The 18,021-nt window shown below is 49.2% G+C and overlaps 1 protein-coding gene across 1 annotated transcript in view; it reads right to left on the minus strand.

Annotated features, from left to right (window-relative positions):
* Positions 1-18,021, minus strand: part of Mindy4 (MINDY lysine 48 deubiquitinase 4) — a 116,095-nt gene that overhangs the window by 3,921 nt on the left and 94,153 nt on the right. The window contains exons 15-17 of the mRNA XM_029478745.2: positions 14,874-15,035; positions 7,612-7,792; positions 7,012-7,084 (exon numbers count right to left, since the gene is read on the minus strand). Coding sequence (XP_029334605.2) covers positions 7,012-7,084; positions 7,612-7,792; positions 14,874-15,035 — 416 coding nt within the window. The remainder of the gene's footprint in view (positions 1-7,011; positions 7,085-7,611; positions 7,793-14,873; positions 15,036-18,021) is intronic.

Below are 18,021 nucleotides of genomic sequence, written 5' to 3' on the forward strand. Positions count from 1 at the left end.
AGAAACGAGCAGATTGTCATTTGAAAAAAGTAAAACAAAACAAAATGACAACACATCTTAGCGGGAAACTCTCTTCCTCCCATGGAATGCTTCGGTATGGAAGATAGTAGCTGCACACAGCCACAAAGGAACAATTAGCATCACACTCTTGCCCCACCAGGGTACAACATGGACAAGATATACTTCCCAAACCCTCTGAAGGTGTGCGAATATGCAAGACAGAATGTTGCCCTAACGTATACCCTAGTCAGTGTTCCAGGAAAGCTGGGTTTCTGAAATTTTTGTAAAAACTAATCTGCTTAAAAGACTAGGCATGTGGGGAAAGCCAGCATAGGCATAAATGTTAATTTGAGGAAATGTCCCCAAAATTCTGTGTTCTCTTTGGTGTCATTTGATGGCACCCAGCAATGCTACCCAGCAATGTTGAAAGATCTCACCCCTATAGGACACGCAGCTTTTTGGCAGTCAACCCATGGCTTCCTGCAGGGGAGGCAGTTGGTTCCATTTTGGTCACAGTACTCAGAAACAATTCAAAAGGAGACCTTTTGAAAGCCAATGCTGAAAGAATCACCTTCGTAAAATCCATTTTCCAGCCTAGCCCGTGCTGGGACTCGAACACCAATGCAATCATCACTGCCCAAGCTCCTTCCTGATCGTTAGTGTGGAATCCCAAGGGTTAATCTTGATCTACGAGATTCGGGAGAGCCAGTTGCCTCAGTGATCTCTGTTGCCCGAGACCCCTTCCCCAGCTTCTAGCTCATCAGGTAGATCTAGCGGACTCTATCAGGTATGGTCACATAGATAGAACACATCCACTTTGATGGAACACAGCGGAGCCTTTGCATTTGCCTTCACTGAATGGTAGACATGGTCACCATACGGCTAGGTAACTTGACGTAACTTGAGAAGTTAATTATTATGTGAGGAGTCTTCTGTTGGTAAGATTTGGGGGGAATCTCATGAAGTTCCAGGGGAGACAGCATAGGTCTCAGCAGGGGAAACAGACCCTGCTCTGACTGGTACCCTGAACAACTATAGGTGGAGAGGTGCTGAGCCCAGGTTCTGAAAGGTAGGGCTGACCTATTGCAGCTACTGAGTTAGTCGTGATTCAGTATCTGTAATAATCTAATTTTTTTGAAATTTGTAATTATCTTTTCCTATTCATCTTTGCTGTTTTGAGGTGCACCATTAAATAACCTTTTTTTATTCTAGTAAGATTTATATATAAGCATCAATGTCTTGCTTAACAAGAGCACAACTTAGATGGCTCGGTGGTTGAGATCCCCAAATGGTGATGAAAGGGGGCACACAGGAGAGAAACAGATCCACCCTCAGCCTGGTCCCCAGGGACTACACAAGCACCCTCTTCATAGCCTCTCAACCCCTGGACTCCACCTTCCCCGCTTGCAGGCAAGCTTAGGCTCTCCCAGGGGCTCCCGGCACACAAACTGGGGTTTGGCTTCAGTACAGGGTGAGTCATATTCACCCACCACTAAACAACATCTGTATCCCGACAGTCACGGAGCCTCACCGGCAGGCTGCTAGGTCTGTGTTTGGTTTTGAAGCCATTCAAAAGGCATCTAGGCCCCCACATCCTGGCCCGCAGGTGCAAAGGCAGTGGAGAGAAGTGCTTTGCTATGGAATGGGAAATCAGGGCCATGTGAAATGCTGGAAGGGTGAGCATGACAGTTGATCTGAATGGTCTAAAGTAAGAAGAGCTTTTACAGTGCTGCAGCAGCAATGAGGGACTGCAGGGGAGTGAACGAATGGGTGAGATGGAGAATTGGGGAGTGAGCAGGTGAGATGGAGAGGTGCTTGAATATACAGCAGGAGTCAGCAGACCATGCTGTCATCTGCAGTAACTCAGGAGGCAGACCCATGGTACACTTCAAACTACCTTGCCACTGGATAATTCTGGTGTGTGAGGTGTTCTGTTCATTGTAGGACATTTTGTGCCCTCTCCCTGACTATAATTGCTGAAAGTATTTCAAGACTACCAAAGGTGTAAAACCACTTCACCAAGGACTGCCAACTTAATAGTTGAGCTTTGAGCTCAAAAGTTAATAGCAATATCATCAAAAAGGCCACGGCATGAAGATACCCATTCCCCCAGCCTCAGGTCAATAACTACAGCACAGTCAGCTCCAGCCTGAACTTATCAGACCACTGCTAGACCTGATGTACTTCATAAAGGAGAGAATACCACATGGGGCCAATGACAGCAAAAAAAGAAGGCAGGCCTGTTATAACGCTCCAAACTGCTTCAGACACACCCAGGGACCCATTTGCTAGTCTTGATTTTCCAGACAGCTTGTATGCAAGTTTCTGTCCCTGCACTAGGGCCATTTCAAATCAGAGTTGGCTCTAGAGCTAGCCCAGCATGCTGCCTGCCACCTGTGCCCTTGGCCAGTCCTCCTCCTGGCCCACCCAACCTTCTCTAGGCTCAGATTCAGGCTGCTTGCAGAAGAGATCTGCTTTGGAGGTGGCTCTCAGCACTTATGGTAGACTCAGGAAGGCTGATAGTATCTGTTGCCCAGAGTTCGAAGGTTTGGGGACACTCATCCACCCCAGCTCTCCCCTTCTATGCCTGCTCTGAAGCCCACTCCCCTCCCAATCTTCAGCAGGGAAATCTGGGTCTTTGAATATTCACTCTTTACACAAGTCAGCACACTGTCCAGTACTCACCTCCAAGTCCCCCCCCCCCACTTGCTTGTTGGCTCCTTCTCCTGCCCACCTTCCCCTGCATCTTCAGAGCCCATGGTAAAGGTCAGGAGTACACCTGTACTTCTGTGTTCTATTTTACAGTGGCTTGAGAAAGAAAAAATGATGGCTGACAGCTGGGTAGAAGTGAGTTCAGGAGGACAACCCATGCAATGAGACAAGCCGGGGCAAAGTGGGATATGTGGACCACAGCACATCAGAAGGGTGTGCCCAACATAAACAGTGGGATTCCAGGCCAGGGCATCAGCAGGGAAGGGGGTACTTGGATGGGTAGAGCATCCCTGTGGAGGTGAACACTCTCCAGGCCTCAGAGACACTGACCCAGTCTGGAACTAGTTTGCATTTCTTGTCTGAGCCTCCAAACAGAAACATCTGGACCCTAGCCCCAGGCCCAGTTATGGGCTCTTTCCTCTGTTCTCTGGCCTGCTGACAAGTGTTTCATTTTTCTCTCAATCCAGTGAGGATGGAAGCCTGGGAGAGGTCAGTGCGTGCTATTGGAAGTGACCCTCAAAGAGTCCGGTTCTGCTGATGTCGTTTCAGAACAACGGGGAGGGGCAAGAGATGGAGCCCACATTCCTGACACAGCAAAGGTAATGAGCCTCTGTGGGGCTGAGATGTGCATCATACTAAAGGACAGGGACAGCGCAAGGACCTAGCGATGGTTCTAATCAGGATGATGTTCTCTGAAGGCAAAACCCAGAGACTGGGTCTGTGTAACGCCTCCGTGACAACAGAGCCAGGTGGCAGGAAGTCACACTGTCCGCTCAGTGACCTACCACCCGGCTGGGACAGTGAGGGTCCAAGCTGCTGGTGATCCAAAATGACTTGGCAGACTGCTATGTGCAAAACCTTCACCTCCCCATCTATGAAAGAAAGGTTAGATTGGGGGATGGGGTGCTGGGCACGCCTCTATGGACTAAGCATATTGCCAGATGGCCAGGTATAGAGTTGGCACATCCTATAGGGTGGGTCATGATTCCTGCAGGGCAGGAAGGCTAGGCTTAAGGATAAGAGGTCATCTTCCCCTGGATTGATCATGGCTGATTCTGAATTTGATTTCCATTTGGTTGAACTCTCTGAGAGTGAGAATGAGTTCTTATCATTTAGAAGAAACAGCTGTTTCTTCTAAAGAATCAAGACAGAACTTCCATGAGCCTTGGCACATTGAGCAGGAAACTCCACTCACCAGGTCTCCAGCTAGCCACTCTCCTCACACGGACAGGAGGGGTTACGGTTCAGCTGCATCTTACCAGGTATGTGCAATCTGACTCTGAGTTTGGCAGTGACCTAAGTATGGACTATGGCACCATGTGTGCCCTACAGGCAGCAGGGTTTGCCCCATAACCTCACCCCCATAGCCAAGACCATGCCAGCAGGTCCCCACAGTGACCTCAGAGGCTACTTTCCCAAGTTCCTTTGAGCTGTTTGAAAATCTGTAGCAAAAACAAAACGCAAAGCCTTTGTAATTCGACCCCTTGGACTAGGATTCCTGGCCTGCTGTTTCCCATTACAGTGGCTTGTTATCTGATGAATCAAGGGGACAGGGACCCAGCCATTCCACTCTTCATTCACCCCTTCAGCCTTCCGGGAATAATTCCGGGGAAAACTCTGGGAAAGTACTCCCATGGTAACTGGCCAGGTAGACTCACCATGGCGAATGCACTGAGAACATACAACAGGCAAAGACCTGGTGTTAGGAAGGAAGTTCCCTGGCCTCTGGCAGTCATACAGACAGGCTTGGTACCTCCCTTGGTAACTGACATGCAAAAGCAGGCTCATAAGGCAGATGGACGTGGATAGAGCCAGGGAGGCCCTTACCCATCATTAGAACAGCACTTCTCAAAAGCAAGGCCTAGAGAGATGCTTCCACAGTTAAGAGTGATTGCTGGAAATACTGAGGACCAGAGTTCAAATCTCAGCACCCAGGGAATAAGCCAAGTGTTTCACATATGTATTGCTGGGACTTGCTGGCCTAGACTATCCAAGAAAACATAAACTCCAAGTTCATCAAGAGACTCCATCTCAAAGATACTGGGTGCCAGGTGGGTGGGTATAGAGGATACCTGCTGCCTTCTTCTGGCTTCCATAGTACGAATAGGTATGCATGCACATGCCACACACACACACTGTAAACACGAATCAATGAATGTTTTCTTAAGTGATCCAAGGGCTGTGGCAGCAGCAGCAACCAGTAACTACATAGGAATTCACATCCTCAGGCCTCCTACAGAGGCCCTGGTTGACCTGGAGGTTCCAGTTCTAACATATTCCTCAAAGGAAGCTAATATCTACAAGTCTAGGACCTACGTTCTGGGGCAAGACTCCCCAGTGAGTAACCTAGAACTCACATAGGTTTCCCCTAGCCATCCCGGGGATGGATGGTGTCTGGGACCCCTAAGAGCCCCTAAGCCTGATGTTCTGAACCCTGACTATTTGTATGCTACACAAACAGTCCTCTTTCTCTCTGTGACCAACACTGAGAAGCACTTCTGAAGATGCCATTGCTCTGCCTCATCCAAGCCCCAGACCGGGAGCAGAAGTGAGAGCAGGGAAAGCCAGGCCCCACTCCCCAGTGCAAGCTGCTCTCCAGCACCTCATCAGGCATCACTGGGGGTGGGGAATTGGGTTTGGGATCCTCCCAAGAGACAAAAGCACCAATAGAACAGGTCCAAGCCCACCCTCCATGATGATGATCATGAATTGTGCTCCGTGCCAGCCATCTCAGGCAAGAGGCTACCCTCAAGGTAGGCCAAAAACTCTGAGCCATTCTCAAACAACTGCCCATCAGACTGAGCTCAGAAAGCCAGTTAAGGCTGGGCTGGGGGGGGGGGGGGTGCTGCTTGGCCAATCCGGAGCCATCTATTGTCAAAGGAGGGCAGTGAAGGACTAAGGGGTACTACTGGTGGGAGGGGTACAAAGATAAAGTCAAAAAGAGTCTCAAGGAGCATCCCAGTCCAAAAGGAATAGAAGCTGTGCCTAGGGGCCAGTTGGGGTCCTTCTCCTTCAGAAAGATCACCCCGTGGCCTCCTCTGCTAGCCTGCATAGGTGCCAAGGCTAGGATCACCTTCTTTCCCCTTCAAAGCCTTCACTCATCACCTTGAATGACTGGCCCTTTGTACTTGAAAGGACAGGGACCCGCATGTGCCCCTAATCCTCTGATGAAAGCAGCCAGCCTATGACCCTGCAGGAATGCTGTATCCCTGTGGGGGAGGGCAGGGAACTGGCACAATGGGGATGTGCCTGCAGCCCTCCCATTTCCCCTTCCTGATGCTTCCACAGTGCCAAGGCAGTCCTTGCTCTGTTCCCCGGTTCCACTCAAAGGCTTGTTTGTCTACAGGGGGCCACAGGCCTGGAGTCCAGGCCTGCCACATGTATCTCAGGTGCTCAGGATCTCAGGGCCGGGCTGTGACTCTGGCCCCAGCTGGGAAACATATTCCTCTTGACATAACACAAGTCACAAGTGCCAAGGACAATGACAGTGAGAGCTAATGCTAGAAAGCACTTAGGAATAGCCACATGGGCTCCAAGCTGTCATCGTCCCCACTTTACAGATGACCAAGTAAGCCAGATAGGTGAGGTCTAGTGTCTCACAGTCAGCCTGCAGGCTGGCTCCAAAACTCATGCTCAGAACCACACAACATGCACTACATCCCTGGAAAAGCAACCAGAACCTTGTCTCCCTCCCGAGACACTCCTCCCTGATTCCCTACTGCACACTGAGATCTCCTAGTCACTACTGCAGACAGCTGCCCAAATGAGCCCAGAGGCTTCTATTCGCGATGGCCCACAGACCCTAAAGAGCACAGCCCCAGCCTGGTGCACAACAAAGCCTAGAAGAAAGGAATGGGCTTCCCTCAACTCTAGCCTGGGCTGCAGCCTCCCCTAAATGCAGAGTCAGGATGAGGTGTCAAGGACCCACCGAGTGCCTCAGAGACAGGAGCCTCCCTGCTCAGTGTTCTGAGTGGCTATACCACACAAGGTAGGGAGGTACTACTGTTGTGGTCACCCACAACCCACCATGCCCTGACTACCCTATCCCCTCTCCCAATTCTATTCAGTCCTTCAGCTCTTGAAAAGTCAGCAAATTGTCAGCCCAGTGGAGACATCGGCTTCAGTGTAAGCCCCCAGGCCAGTGTCTAATCAGCTGCATCGTATTACCTGACCACACCCTTCTAAATCAGGCCACCCCAGAAGCTGTTTGTCTTTCTGTCCACAGGCTTAATATCCCCAACCAATGCACGTCCTGGCCTCCAGGGTGAGTTTTATGAAGTTAGAGGCAGCCCCACTCACTTGGTTCTGATACAGAGTTCAAGAGGAGGGACAAGGTCACTGCAGCTGTCCTCTGGGGCGGTCTTGGTGGTATCTAGGAAGGAAGGGGGGAAAGCACTATGTCATCTCAGGGATAGGCACTGCCACTGCGGCCAGGTTGGGCAACTCCGGGGGCCTACCCCATCCCTTGGGTATGATGGACCCATCTTCATCTTGACTGGATCCTCCCCCCTTCTTGGTCATTAATTCTTACCAAGACAGTGCACTGGCCTCTTATCTCTGGCCTTCACCAAACCTACGCCTTTCTTTAGTTATCAAAATATTTTTTCTAAAAGCAATTGTGGTCTCTTTATTCCTCTACCCTAAATCCTCCTATGACACCCTATTGCCTGAAATGCAAATCCAAACATGTCAGCATAGCTTACAGGGCACTTGCATGTGGCCTTAACTTCATCTTCCATTCTTAGTGCCATGGAGTGCTCAAGGCCCACAGCCCTCTCTTACAGGATGGCCAGGCTAGCATCACTCTCCGGCCACCCATGATGATCCCAAGAAGGTATGTTAAAGCTGGTTCTGGAGTAGCCTGGAGGCTCCCTGAAGAGATGCATTTGGGTGTCTCACCAACAGTCAGCCGTATCTCCTCCTGCTGGTTGGCCAAGCCGTCATAGTAATACAGGTCAAAGAGCCGCTCAGACCTCCAGTCGCACAAGAGCTCTGGCTGTAGGCTGAAGAGGATGCTGAAGTGGCTCTCACTGCAGACCACCCAGATGGGGAACCTTGGCGTCTTTAGGAAGCAGCCAACCTGAAGGACAGAAAGACCTAAGGTAACATGCTGACCAGCTGAGGGGAAGCTTGCTTCCCAGAGATCCTTGCTGTGATGTTAGAAACCCTGCCTGCTGCCCAAACCACAGGCCTACCTTCTAGAGCTGACTACCCCACATCAAGGATCACAGGGAACTCACACACAATCCCCTACACACACATACACACACACACACACACACACACACACACCCATTGGTCCCAGGTGACATCCATGCCACAACCTAGTCAATTAACTCTCTCTTCTCCTTCAGTCTCTCACACACCTCACTTGTGTGTGTCTCAGCCATGGCCTCCTGCTACTTGCTGAACTCCTCAGTCACTCAGCTCACCAGTCCCTGAGCTTTCCCATTCTTTGTCCTCCCTTCTGAGAGCTTTATCACCTCAACTGCTCAGTCAGAGAGCAGGTTATCGTTGGCTCTTTCCAGTTCCCGGGGGCATGTCACTGAGCAACTGCCCCCCTCAACCATAGCACCATAGTGCATCATTTGCCTTGTGACACTGCTCAACACGTGCACTGCTACCATGAGACCGCCCAATGTGCCAACAAACGGTTGAAAACTGGAGATCCTCAGGAATAAATACTGGACTTCAACTAGAACTGTGCTTTCAAGACAGGTAGAACTGAGGGCCCTGGGGAGAAAGGAGGGGAGGGGTTGAGCGAGCAGTCTATGGGTGAATGGCTGACAAGTTCAGGGTATAGCAGGCTACTTGGTAAAGGGAGCCTGTAGCATGAGGCTGAGGCAGCACCAGAACATAATAAAAAAGGCTCTGGCGACTGCTAGCCAGGGACTCCCAGGGCTGGCCAAGGGTGTGTAGGAACAAAACAGACCCTGCCTGTTAGCATTCTGTTAGCACCAGCCAGGTAGGCCTGACCCACTATAAAAGGGGCTGCTTGCCCTCTCCTCACTCTCTTGCTCTTCCCTTCTTGCTCCTCTCTGTCTCCTTGTTTCTTCCCCCTTCTCTCTCCATTCCCCCCCTCTCTATGTGCCCTGGATAAACTCTATTCTATACTATACCTTCATAGTGTGGCTGGTCCCTCAGGGGGAAGGATGCCTTGGCATGGGCCTGCTGGTGCCTCAGGGCATGGGGAGGGGAGTTAAGAGGGAAGTAGAGGCAGAGAGAGAGAGAGAGAGAGAGAGAGAGAGAGAGAGAGAGAGAGAGAGAAGCAAAGTAGAGGAAGAGGTCAGCCATGAACATGTGGAGAGAGAGGGGGAAGGGAAAAGGGAGGGGGAAGGGGGAAGGAGACAGTGAGAGAAAGAAGGGAAGAGCAAGAGAGCGAAGAGGGGGCAAGCAGCCCCTTTTATAGTGTGGTCAGGCCTACCTGGCTGTGGTTGTGGGGCAGAGCTTAGACAGAATGCTAACACTCACGTGCCCTCCCCCACCCAGAACACAGGCATGATGCTTCCTGCAAAGAGAAAACTACCTTCTGAGCCCTTGGGCAGGCAGCCTCGATAATGCACTTCCGTGAGTGCCCTAGACAGCACCTGTCTAGGTGCAGCATCAGGTTATTCAGCAACATTGAGCTGGTCCTGTCTAATCCAGCCTCTCCAGGGAGATGAGAGATTTGCTGCTCAGGTATTTACAGTCTCCGTTGTGGATTAAGGAAAGAATTAAGCTATCTTCCCAACACGGAGAAGGGTACACTTACTCTAGGACCTACCACAGAGTAGCGAGACAGGTCCCACCTCAGGGGTAATGCTGAGCTGCAGCTGCCTGGGATAGGGGGCCTGTGCTCAAGTCCTCCATGAAGGACTTACCTATTAAGTGGAGTGTAGGAACCACATTTACAAAGTACCAGTTGCTTTCTTATTAAAGCCCCTCTCCACTCAGCTGTGTGTGACACTCTGTCCCCTTGCCTAAGGGCAAGCTTGCTCCTCCTGAGATATGGGGCATTTGGGCATACCTGACCCCCACCTAACCCTTCTATAGGCTTAGCTTCCTTTCTGTGCTCACAAGAGCCTTTTCTTGAGAGACATGGCCTGGCTCTGTGCTCACTCAATACAGGCTGGGAGAGTGCCTCCAGCCAGCCATGGGCAGGCCTGAGCGCCATCAGCTCCTGAATTTTCCAAAGAGGGACAGAGGGCAGTTTGCCATTTATAAACAACAGTCAAAAGATTAAGAGCAAAACAGCTGCCCAGAGGGCTCATAAATGAGAGTGCTCATTCACAAGCCTTTTCCAGAGGAGACATTTTCCAAAGAAACTTCCTCGGGGGTCTTAGAGAGCTGGGTGTGCCATTTCCTTAGTGAGGGCCAGGCTCTCTCCTGTGGGCCATGATACACTTTAATAGGTTGTTTTTGTTTGTTTGCTTTTATTGTTCTGAACTTTTAAACCTACTTTTATTGTTGAGGAATAACCGCAGGAGATTATGGCAAACCTGCGCTCTGCCACCAAGCCACACTCCTAGCTCCTGAGATTTTATTTAATGCCATTCAAATTTTTTCACACCAGCAAGGGGACATCTATGCTGTGAATTTTAACAAACACCATCTAAGTTAGTAAGATCAGCTTTAACAATGGTCTGATTCTAAACAAGCAAATGGGCGGCTTTTGAGCCATAGGTGTGCTTTAGGGTGCACTGTTTCTCAGGACAGTGTCAGATTCAACGTTTGGAGGTCAAGAATCCTACCTTTCAATGTGCTGTAGCTATCAAAGTCTCCCTCCACCAGCTATGGCCAGAAAGGCCAGCTCCCTTCACAGCCTCACAAGCTTTTGTGCCGTTTTCATCTCCTTCTTGTCGCTCTTATTGAAACTGCAGCGGCGCTGATTTAATCTCGACTGTCAGGCTGGTGTGCTGGGAACATTTTTCATGTGAGAATGTGCCAAATGACTGGTAGACTTCTAGATTTTTATCGTGCACTGCCATTGCATTCTCTTGGGTTTTGTTGTTTGGGTTTATTTTTAGTCTTTGTTTTATGGGGGGTAATTGTTTGTATGTTGTTGAATGGAGACAGGAACTCCACATGTAGCCCAGGCTGGTGTTAAAATTCTAGATTCCTGAGTGCTAGGATAACAAGCAAATATCACATGCCTAGGTCTCCTGTAATATTTTATATTAAGTGAACTACCCTTTCCCCATTAATTTGCAATCTAGCCATTGTGGGTGTGTATGTGTGTGTTTGTGCGTGTTTTCATGGATCCATTTGTCTAGTCTTAGGCCTATGTTTTGATTACTGTGGTCTTCACTGTGCTGGTTGTTACAAACTCCACTATGTACTTCCAACTACCTGGCTCTTCCTGGGCACTTGTTCTTTCTTAGATAAACTACTCTGCAAAGCCTTTGGGATTTTTCTTCTGTTGATGTGCTGGGATCTTAATCTAGTATCTTGAGTGTGATAGGCTAGTGCTCTACACTGAGTAATGTCTAAGTCCTGTTGGGGACTTTTAATTTTCAGTTTAGGGACAGTATATCTTTATCACACGGGATCTCACTACTCAGACTTGGTATGTTACTCTGATCTTTTTTGTATTTCAGAAAATTATCTAGAGATCTTGAATAACCTTGGTTATGTTTAGTCCTTGGTACTTTCATGTTTTTTTTTTAATTTTTCATTTTTGAAAAGTAGCTCTTTGGGTTTGCATTGTCTTTATCAAGGAGGTTTTGTGTGTGTGTGTGTGTGTGTGTGTGTGTGTGTGTGTGTGTGTGTGTGTGTGTGATACCCAATCACCATTCTAAGCTTTCAGAGGATGACTATAGTGGTTTTCAGTTGGTTTATATTTATTTCTGAATAGGTCACTGCATCCACATATGAATTTTTAGGGGTAGTTTTAATTTTTCTTAAACATTTAGTTATTTTGTATATGGGTGTAGGTGCATATATATGTGAAGATCAGAGAACAACTAGGGGCTTAGTACCTTCCTTCTATCACATGGGTTCTGGGTCTTGAGCTCAGGTCAGGAGGTTTGGTGGCATGTGCTCTACCTGCCTAGCCATCTTGCTTGCTCTCAGTGGTGTTCTTTAAATCTGGATCTTAATCTCTCACAGAAATGGTGAATGGCTCCAGTCAGTACAGACTGCGGCATTCAAGCACTTGTTCTCAAGGATCAGCACTTGACCACAAGCAGAGTTGTCTTCCTGTCTATGATGGTAGCAGTCATTTGATGCAATTACACTTTATCCTCGGCAACGCAAAAGACTATGAGGACACAGTGCTAGAGAAAATGAGATCAATGAAGACAGCAGAGAGAAATCACTCAAATGAATACAGATGTGCAGCACCTCACCCTGTCAGTCACCACCATGTCTCCTGTACCCAACAGATGCAGCTGCTGACCGCGTGTGGACATACCACTAACTAGAACAGTATACCATCATTTCAGAAGGGCTGAAATGTGAGAAAATGCCTATCCTAGAGGCAATAAAATATGGTGCTTAGATCAAGGAAAGGCCTACGAAGGAATCAGGTGCTTGGAGGGAAGGTGACAAGGTGAGAGAACTCAACTCAGAGGGATGACAGAGGTGACTAAGACTTCCCTTTCAGAAAGAAACATTAAGGCAAAGCTTGAAGAGTGGAGTTAGGCAGAGCAGGTGGAGGGGAGAGCATATGCAGAGGTCCAGAGGAAGGAATGACTCCCAAAGAGGCAGATGTAGCTAAAGGCCCAACATCTGGAGCCAAATGTAGAGGGAGGGTCATAAGTCAAGGCAAGCTCGGAATTTTAATCTCTGCATTAGTTATTTGTACTCAGGCCACAATAGAAAGACCACACAATGTGTGGCTTGAACAACATAATCTTATTGTCTCAAAAATTCTGGAGCATTCTGAAATCAAGGTATCATCTGGACTGTTTGCCAGGGATAGCTCTCTCTGGCTTCTGGTTGACTGCCATTCTGTCTCTCACAAGGTCTGTCTGTGTCTACGCACTAATCTCTTCTTATGATGACGCTGTTGTGTGGATTAGGGCCATCCTGGTGACCTCATTCTAACTTAATCACCTTCTTAAATACCATCACCAAATACAGTCCTGCTCAGAGGTCCCGGGGCTCAGGACTTCACATGTGAATTTTAGCGGACACATTGTAGCTTATGATCGTATTGCAAAGTGAATAGCCCTTACTTTTGAACATAGGATGGTATGATTGCATCTATGTTTTTAAAGATTACACTGCCTTAGTGAAGGGGCAGGATGGGAAATGGGGGTGTCAGGATCAATGATATTCAAATCCTGGGTCTTCCTCCTGGCTATGGGGCCAGCTAGGCCAAGTATTTGTCTCAGTCCAGACCTTGAGTGCTCAGCTTCTTTGAGTATGACTGATAGAAAGATTAGTGCCATGGGGGGGAGAGGTAGTGTTAAGAAGGTGAAGGCTGCCAGGCTCTGCCTGGGTCTTTATGAGTAGGAAAGGCCAAGATCCAGCCTTGACTTCTTGAGAGAAAGAGTGAGCGCATCTAGAATTCCTTCTTTAGTGGTCTTGCCATGGCGCAGCAGAGGAAAGTATCTATTCCTTACACGGGACAATACTCCCAAGCTTGATCAGCAGATGGGCCTGTGTGGGTTCAAGGAATCTACAAGAAAACACCCACTGGGCCTATGTTTCTCCAACAGTCCCTTCATTCTGAAGGTAGAATGATCTTGACTGTTTTTCTCACCACTTGCTCCCTACTGATCAAACAGGTTATTATTTTCTCAGGCAGCCTGGACCATAGGAAGGGCTCATGCTTACCCTGGAGTCTATGAAACTAGACAAGCTAATCCTGCTCAACCCATGGCTTGTCAGGCTGGCGAGTATGAGAGCCCACCAGGCTCTCGGAGCTTCTCCTTGGCCACATGGTCAAACTGCTGCCTTACTCCTGACAGCAACACAACCAGAAGGGAACTTTCCTCTCCAGGCAATTAGAACCCACAATCTGACCACTTGGGTATCATTCAGATAGGGGGTCAAGAAGACGCAAATCACATGATCCATGAACAAGGGACAACATACCTAAGTAACTGGTCACACAGGAAGAGTGGGACAAAACTCCCAGCCCCTTCCTAGCCTGCAAAGTCATTTACCTAACACTCTAGGGGCCCATACCGTGAGACTCTTCTTCTGGTGTGTAGCAATGTTGTAACCTCATCTATGCCCTCTCAGTGTCTGAGTGGTGTCAGCCGTCTCCTGTTAACCTCAGGGCAGTGCTCCTCACACCCCAAGTCGGAGAACAGTAGATTCTATGGAGCCACTAAGAGTGAGTTCTAAGAAGGACTGAATGCAGTTGAGGCGGCAGGTCTAATTGAGAGCACCAGTGGCCAGACAAGGCACAGTCGCAATGCCTCACCATATTCATTTAAAGCCTGGGCCTTTACAAGTGTTCTTTCCCAACAAGACAGGAGGCAGAGGGACCACACCCAGCAAACAAGCCAAATGAAGCTATTGGGCTAAGCTGTGTCCCCTCAAAGGACAAGAAAGCCCTAAGTGTCTCTGACTAGGATCTTATCTGGAACTGGGGTTGCTGTACATGGCATTGCTTAAGATGAGGTCATACTCGAGCAGTGTGCTCTTCATCCAACTGAGGTCCTCAGAAACAAAGACATAGGGAGCAAGCAGCCAAGTGACAACAGAGGCAGGGCCCCAGATGCTGCATCTTTAAGCCAGGGAGCACCACAAGTGAAGGGAGACATGAACAGGTTCTCTCTGTGGCCTTTAGAGGTAGCACACCTTGGTCTGGGAGCACTGGGGTCTAGGACTATGAACAAAAGGACCTCTCTTGTTGTGGCAGCCCTAAGAAAGTCATGCAAAGCCTAAGACATCAAGCTCTTTGCTCCCTCAATGAATACGAGATGTACACATGCATGAACACACACACACACACTCACACACACACCAGAGGCAGCCACATTATGAACCCTTACAAGTTCTTTTCAGCTTTCCTTCCTGGAACCCAGCATCTGCTCTTTGAGTCTGAAGTGTCTGTGGCATAGGCAGCAAAGTCATATTTTTCCTAGGCTGCCCGGTATTCAGGTTGGACCTGAACTCCAGCTAACTATGGGAACAGAGCCTAGCTTCCTTTCCTCCATGTCGTGGGTCCCATCTCATGGGTCCAGAGAATAAGGTCGCTGGGGTTCTGGAGTGCCTTTGGGTACCTGGCACACATTGTAGTGTTCAAAGAGAGATAAGAAGCCGATGTCACTGCGTGCCTCGATGCCTCGGAGGAGCGTGATGTTCCCATCACCGGAGTCCAGCTCCACTACATCATTGAAAACATTAGACACGGCTCTCCCAGTCAGGAGAAGATTGACAAGTTCCTGTTGTTAAGAGAAGGGGAAGCTGTGTCAGATCAGCCTTGGGAGGGCGGGCAGCCAGGAGGCTGAGAACAAGGGAGAAAGGGTGGAGGAGGAAAGAACCCAAGGAAGTCGAGGACCAGAGGGCAGAGCTGAGACAGCAGAGGCTTGCTTCTTCCACAGGCTCTGATGGGAGAAATCTACCTACTGCTTCTGTCAAAGCATTTTGAGGGACTCAGCAAGCTAAATGCAAGCATTCCTTAAACAAAGACTGTACACAGGAGCCTGTCATCAGTCAGAACTGGGGGGGAGGGACCTTAGAGATGCTACAACACAGCTCCATGCTCCAGGCCATCGAGGGAGGTCAAGGATGTATCTGTGAGGTAGAAACCTAATGTAGGATATGAGTAGGGCTATAAAAATGTGTTCAGTGTTCCCTGCCCCACACAGACACACAGTCACATAACCAAGCAGCTTTGTTGGAGAGTGACCTCTGGGAGGGTCTTGAAAAATTGTGTTTTTAAAAATAAGCATTTTAATGTTTGAAATGACATTAGACTTCAATGGAAGTTGCAAAATAGTCCAGAGAGTTTCTGTGTACCCTTCACCCAGCTTCCCTCAACGATAACATCTCAGAGAACCTGCACATCTCCTAGCCAGGGAGCCAGCCAACCCTGCACACTGTAGTACCAAGGAGGTACCCTGGTCTTACTAGGGACTCACGGGGATGCTACGGAAAGCAGGGTGGGACAAGAGCAGAGGCAGGGAGGGCAGCGAGAAGGTGGTGTTGAGCCTGCTTTGGATAGTATCCAACAGACCTGTGGCTCATGCCTCACACCTAACCAAGCATCAAACGTGCAACCTCAGACCTGGACTTGGTGTCAATGGCTGAATGGCATCTCCAGCAGTATCCATCTCCAGAAGTTGTACTGCAGTGGAGCACTGAGGCTGGACACCCCTACGTCCCATCAATGGTTAGGAATAAACAAACAGCCTGATGGATGAGAAAGGACTTGTCTTGGCCATGTAGCCTGAAAGTGACAGGGCTGATTCTTCCCTGACATCTGCTGAGTGCGGCACCCATGTCACCCTTGCTACCCTGGTGGCAATCCTGCTGAGACAAACACTCCAGCTGATAGGTGGCAGCTTCTGAGGACTCTCTGGGGATGGATTCTGATTAATCCACCCCTAGCATTCAGAGCTGTGTTATCCTCCCCTAGCAAGGCTAGCATGGCCGGGGAGGCAAGCAAGCACACAGCTGTCTCCTAGGCCGCAGGAATGGCGTGGCCATCTCTTCCCAACCCATGCTCTGCAGGGCACAGTTCAGACAAGTGTTTTCTCTTGAACTGTGAAACCGATGTTCCGGGTAAAAGACACAAACACCCCTGCCCCAGTGACAGTTAGGCCTCCAATGATGGTCGCCAAGGGGCCTTCATTAGAAGGAGACAGTAAAGGGCCTCATTGTGTCCTTGAAGGGGAAATGACAAAGTAATTCAAAGGAAATAACTATTCTGAGATACTGTGCCTCAGGTCAGAGGCCACTGAGAAAGGTACTGTCTTGGTTCTGTGTGTGTGTGTGTGTGTGTGTGTGTGTGTGTGTGTGTGTAGTTGTCTTGGTTCTGTGTGTGTGTGTAGTTTTGGGGGGTTTTTTTTGGAAAGGTTTTTCCATCTGGTTTTCAATGAGAAGAAAGGTCCCTGTTCTTCCATCTGGGAGGTGTTCAAAACATCCCTCCCGGCAGGAAGTCTTCTTGAGCCAGGAGGAGCACTTACCTCCTGCAGCACTTAGGTGAGAGGACCTTGCAATAGCAAAGCTTAGCCACTATCCAGTCCATTGCTACTCAGAGTGTATGCTGAGTGTACTCTGGATTGTTTCTGCCCAGGGGGACTTTTAGAAATTCGGTCTCCATTGGGCTGGGGTAAGGTGGTACATGGCTGTAATCCTAACACATAAGGAGGCTGAGACTAGAGGGTCTGGAATGCAAAGCCAGCCTGGGTTATGTAGCAAGACACAGTCTCAAAAGAACAAGAAAATAAAGAAGAAATTTCCTTCCCTAGACCCAGGTCTGAGTCAGAGCCTGCTTTTCAACATGACCCACAGGGACTGGTGTGCAAACCAAAGCTCCGCAGCTGTGGACTGGGCCAGATGCCTCTCCCACAGGAAGGAAAGTCAAGCTCAGGAAAGGAGGAAGACACCTCACCTCCTCCTGTAAGTGTAGCGAGAGCAGGCTTGAACCCAGGCCTTGATGATGCTGGTCTAGCCTCCTCTGTCCCCCCCTCATCTAGGCAGCTCCATTCTCTACCCCCTCAACAAGAGTAAGCTCCCTTGGGGGGGGGGGAAGGGACCCAGAAGGAGAGCAAGGCCACCAGGCAAGCCAGAAGAGCAGACATTCTTCACAGCTTTCTTCCAGGGAGGGGCAGAAGCCTCACCCCCTCTGTGGGTGTCTGTTATAACACAGACCTCAAACCTGTTCTCACATGGGACCAACGTAGGTTTCCAGGGTTAGGCACAAGTGAGTCAAAATCCCAGAACAACTGGTTCCCCAGCTGGGGCAGAAGACTGTGAGTTCTGGCTCCTGCATAGCCAGAGACAGCATGTTAATAAGATCCACACAGCCATTCTTAGAGGCCTTGGGAAAGGAGGCTGTCTTCATGCAGACTAGAGATGCTCATGATGTTCTTTAGTGGCATTACCTGACAGGGAGTATGAATGACAAGTGAGGTCAGGGTCTCTCTGGTCCCCAACAGGGCTTTTGTTGTAAAGATGCAGAGGGAAGGGCTGTTGTGAAGGCAATGACCTCTGCAGGTGTAATCAATGCATGCTGCTACCCAGGATTACCAGTCACGCTGGGCATGTTTCAACAGCCTGGGCTCTGTGCAGTTCAGCACGAAGTGGAACTTGTGTTCTACCTCTTCTGCATCCCCGTGGTTCTAAGAATACCAGTCAGCAGGAAGCGTGCTAAATGTGGAAAGCAAACTGAGCTTTCTTCCCAGGTCTCCATGACAGTGAAGC

Source organism: Mus caroli, unplaced genomic scaffold (assembly GCF_978045245.1).
Source record: "Mus caroli unplaced genomic scaffold, Mus_caroli_1 scaffold_7, whole genome shotgun sequence".
Taxonomy (NCBI): Eukaryota; Metazoa; Chordata; class Mammalia; order Rodentia; family Muridae; genus Mus; species Mus caroli.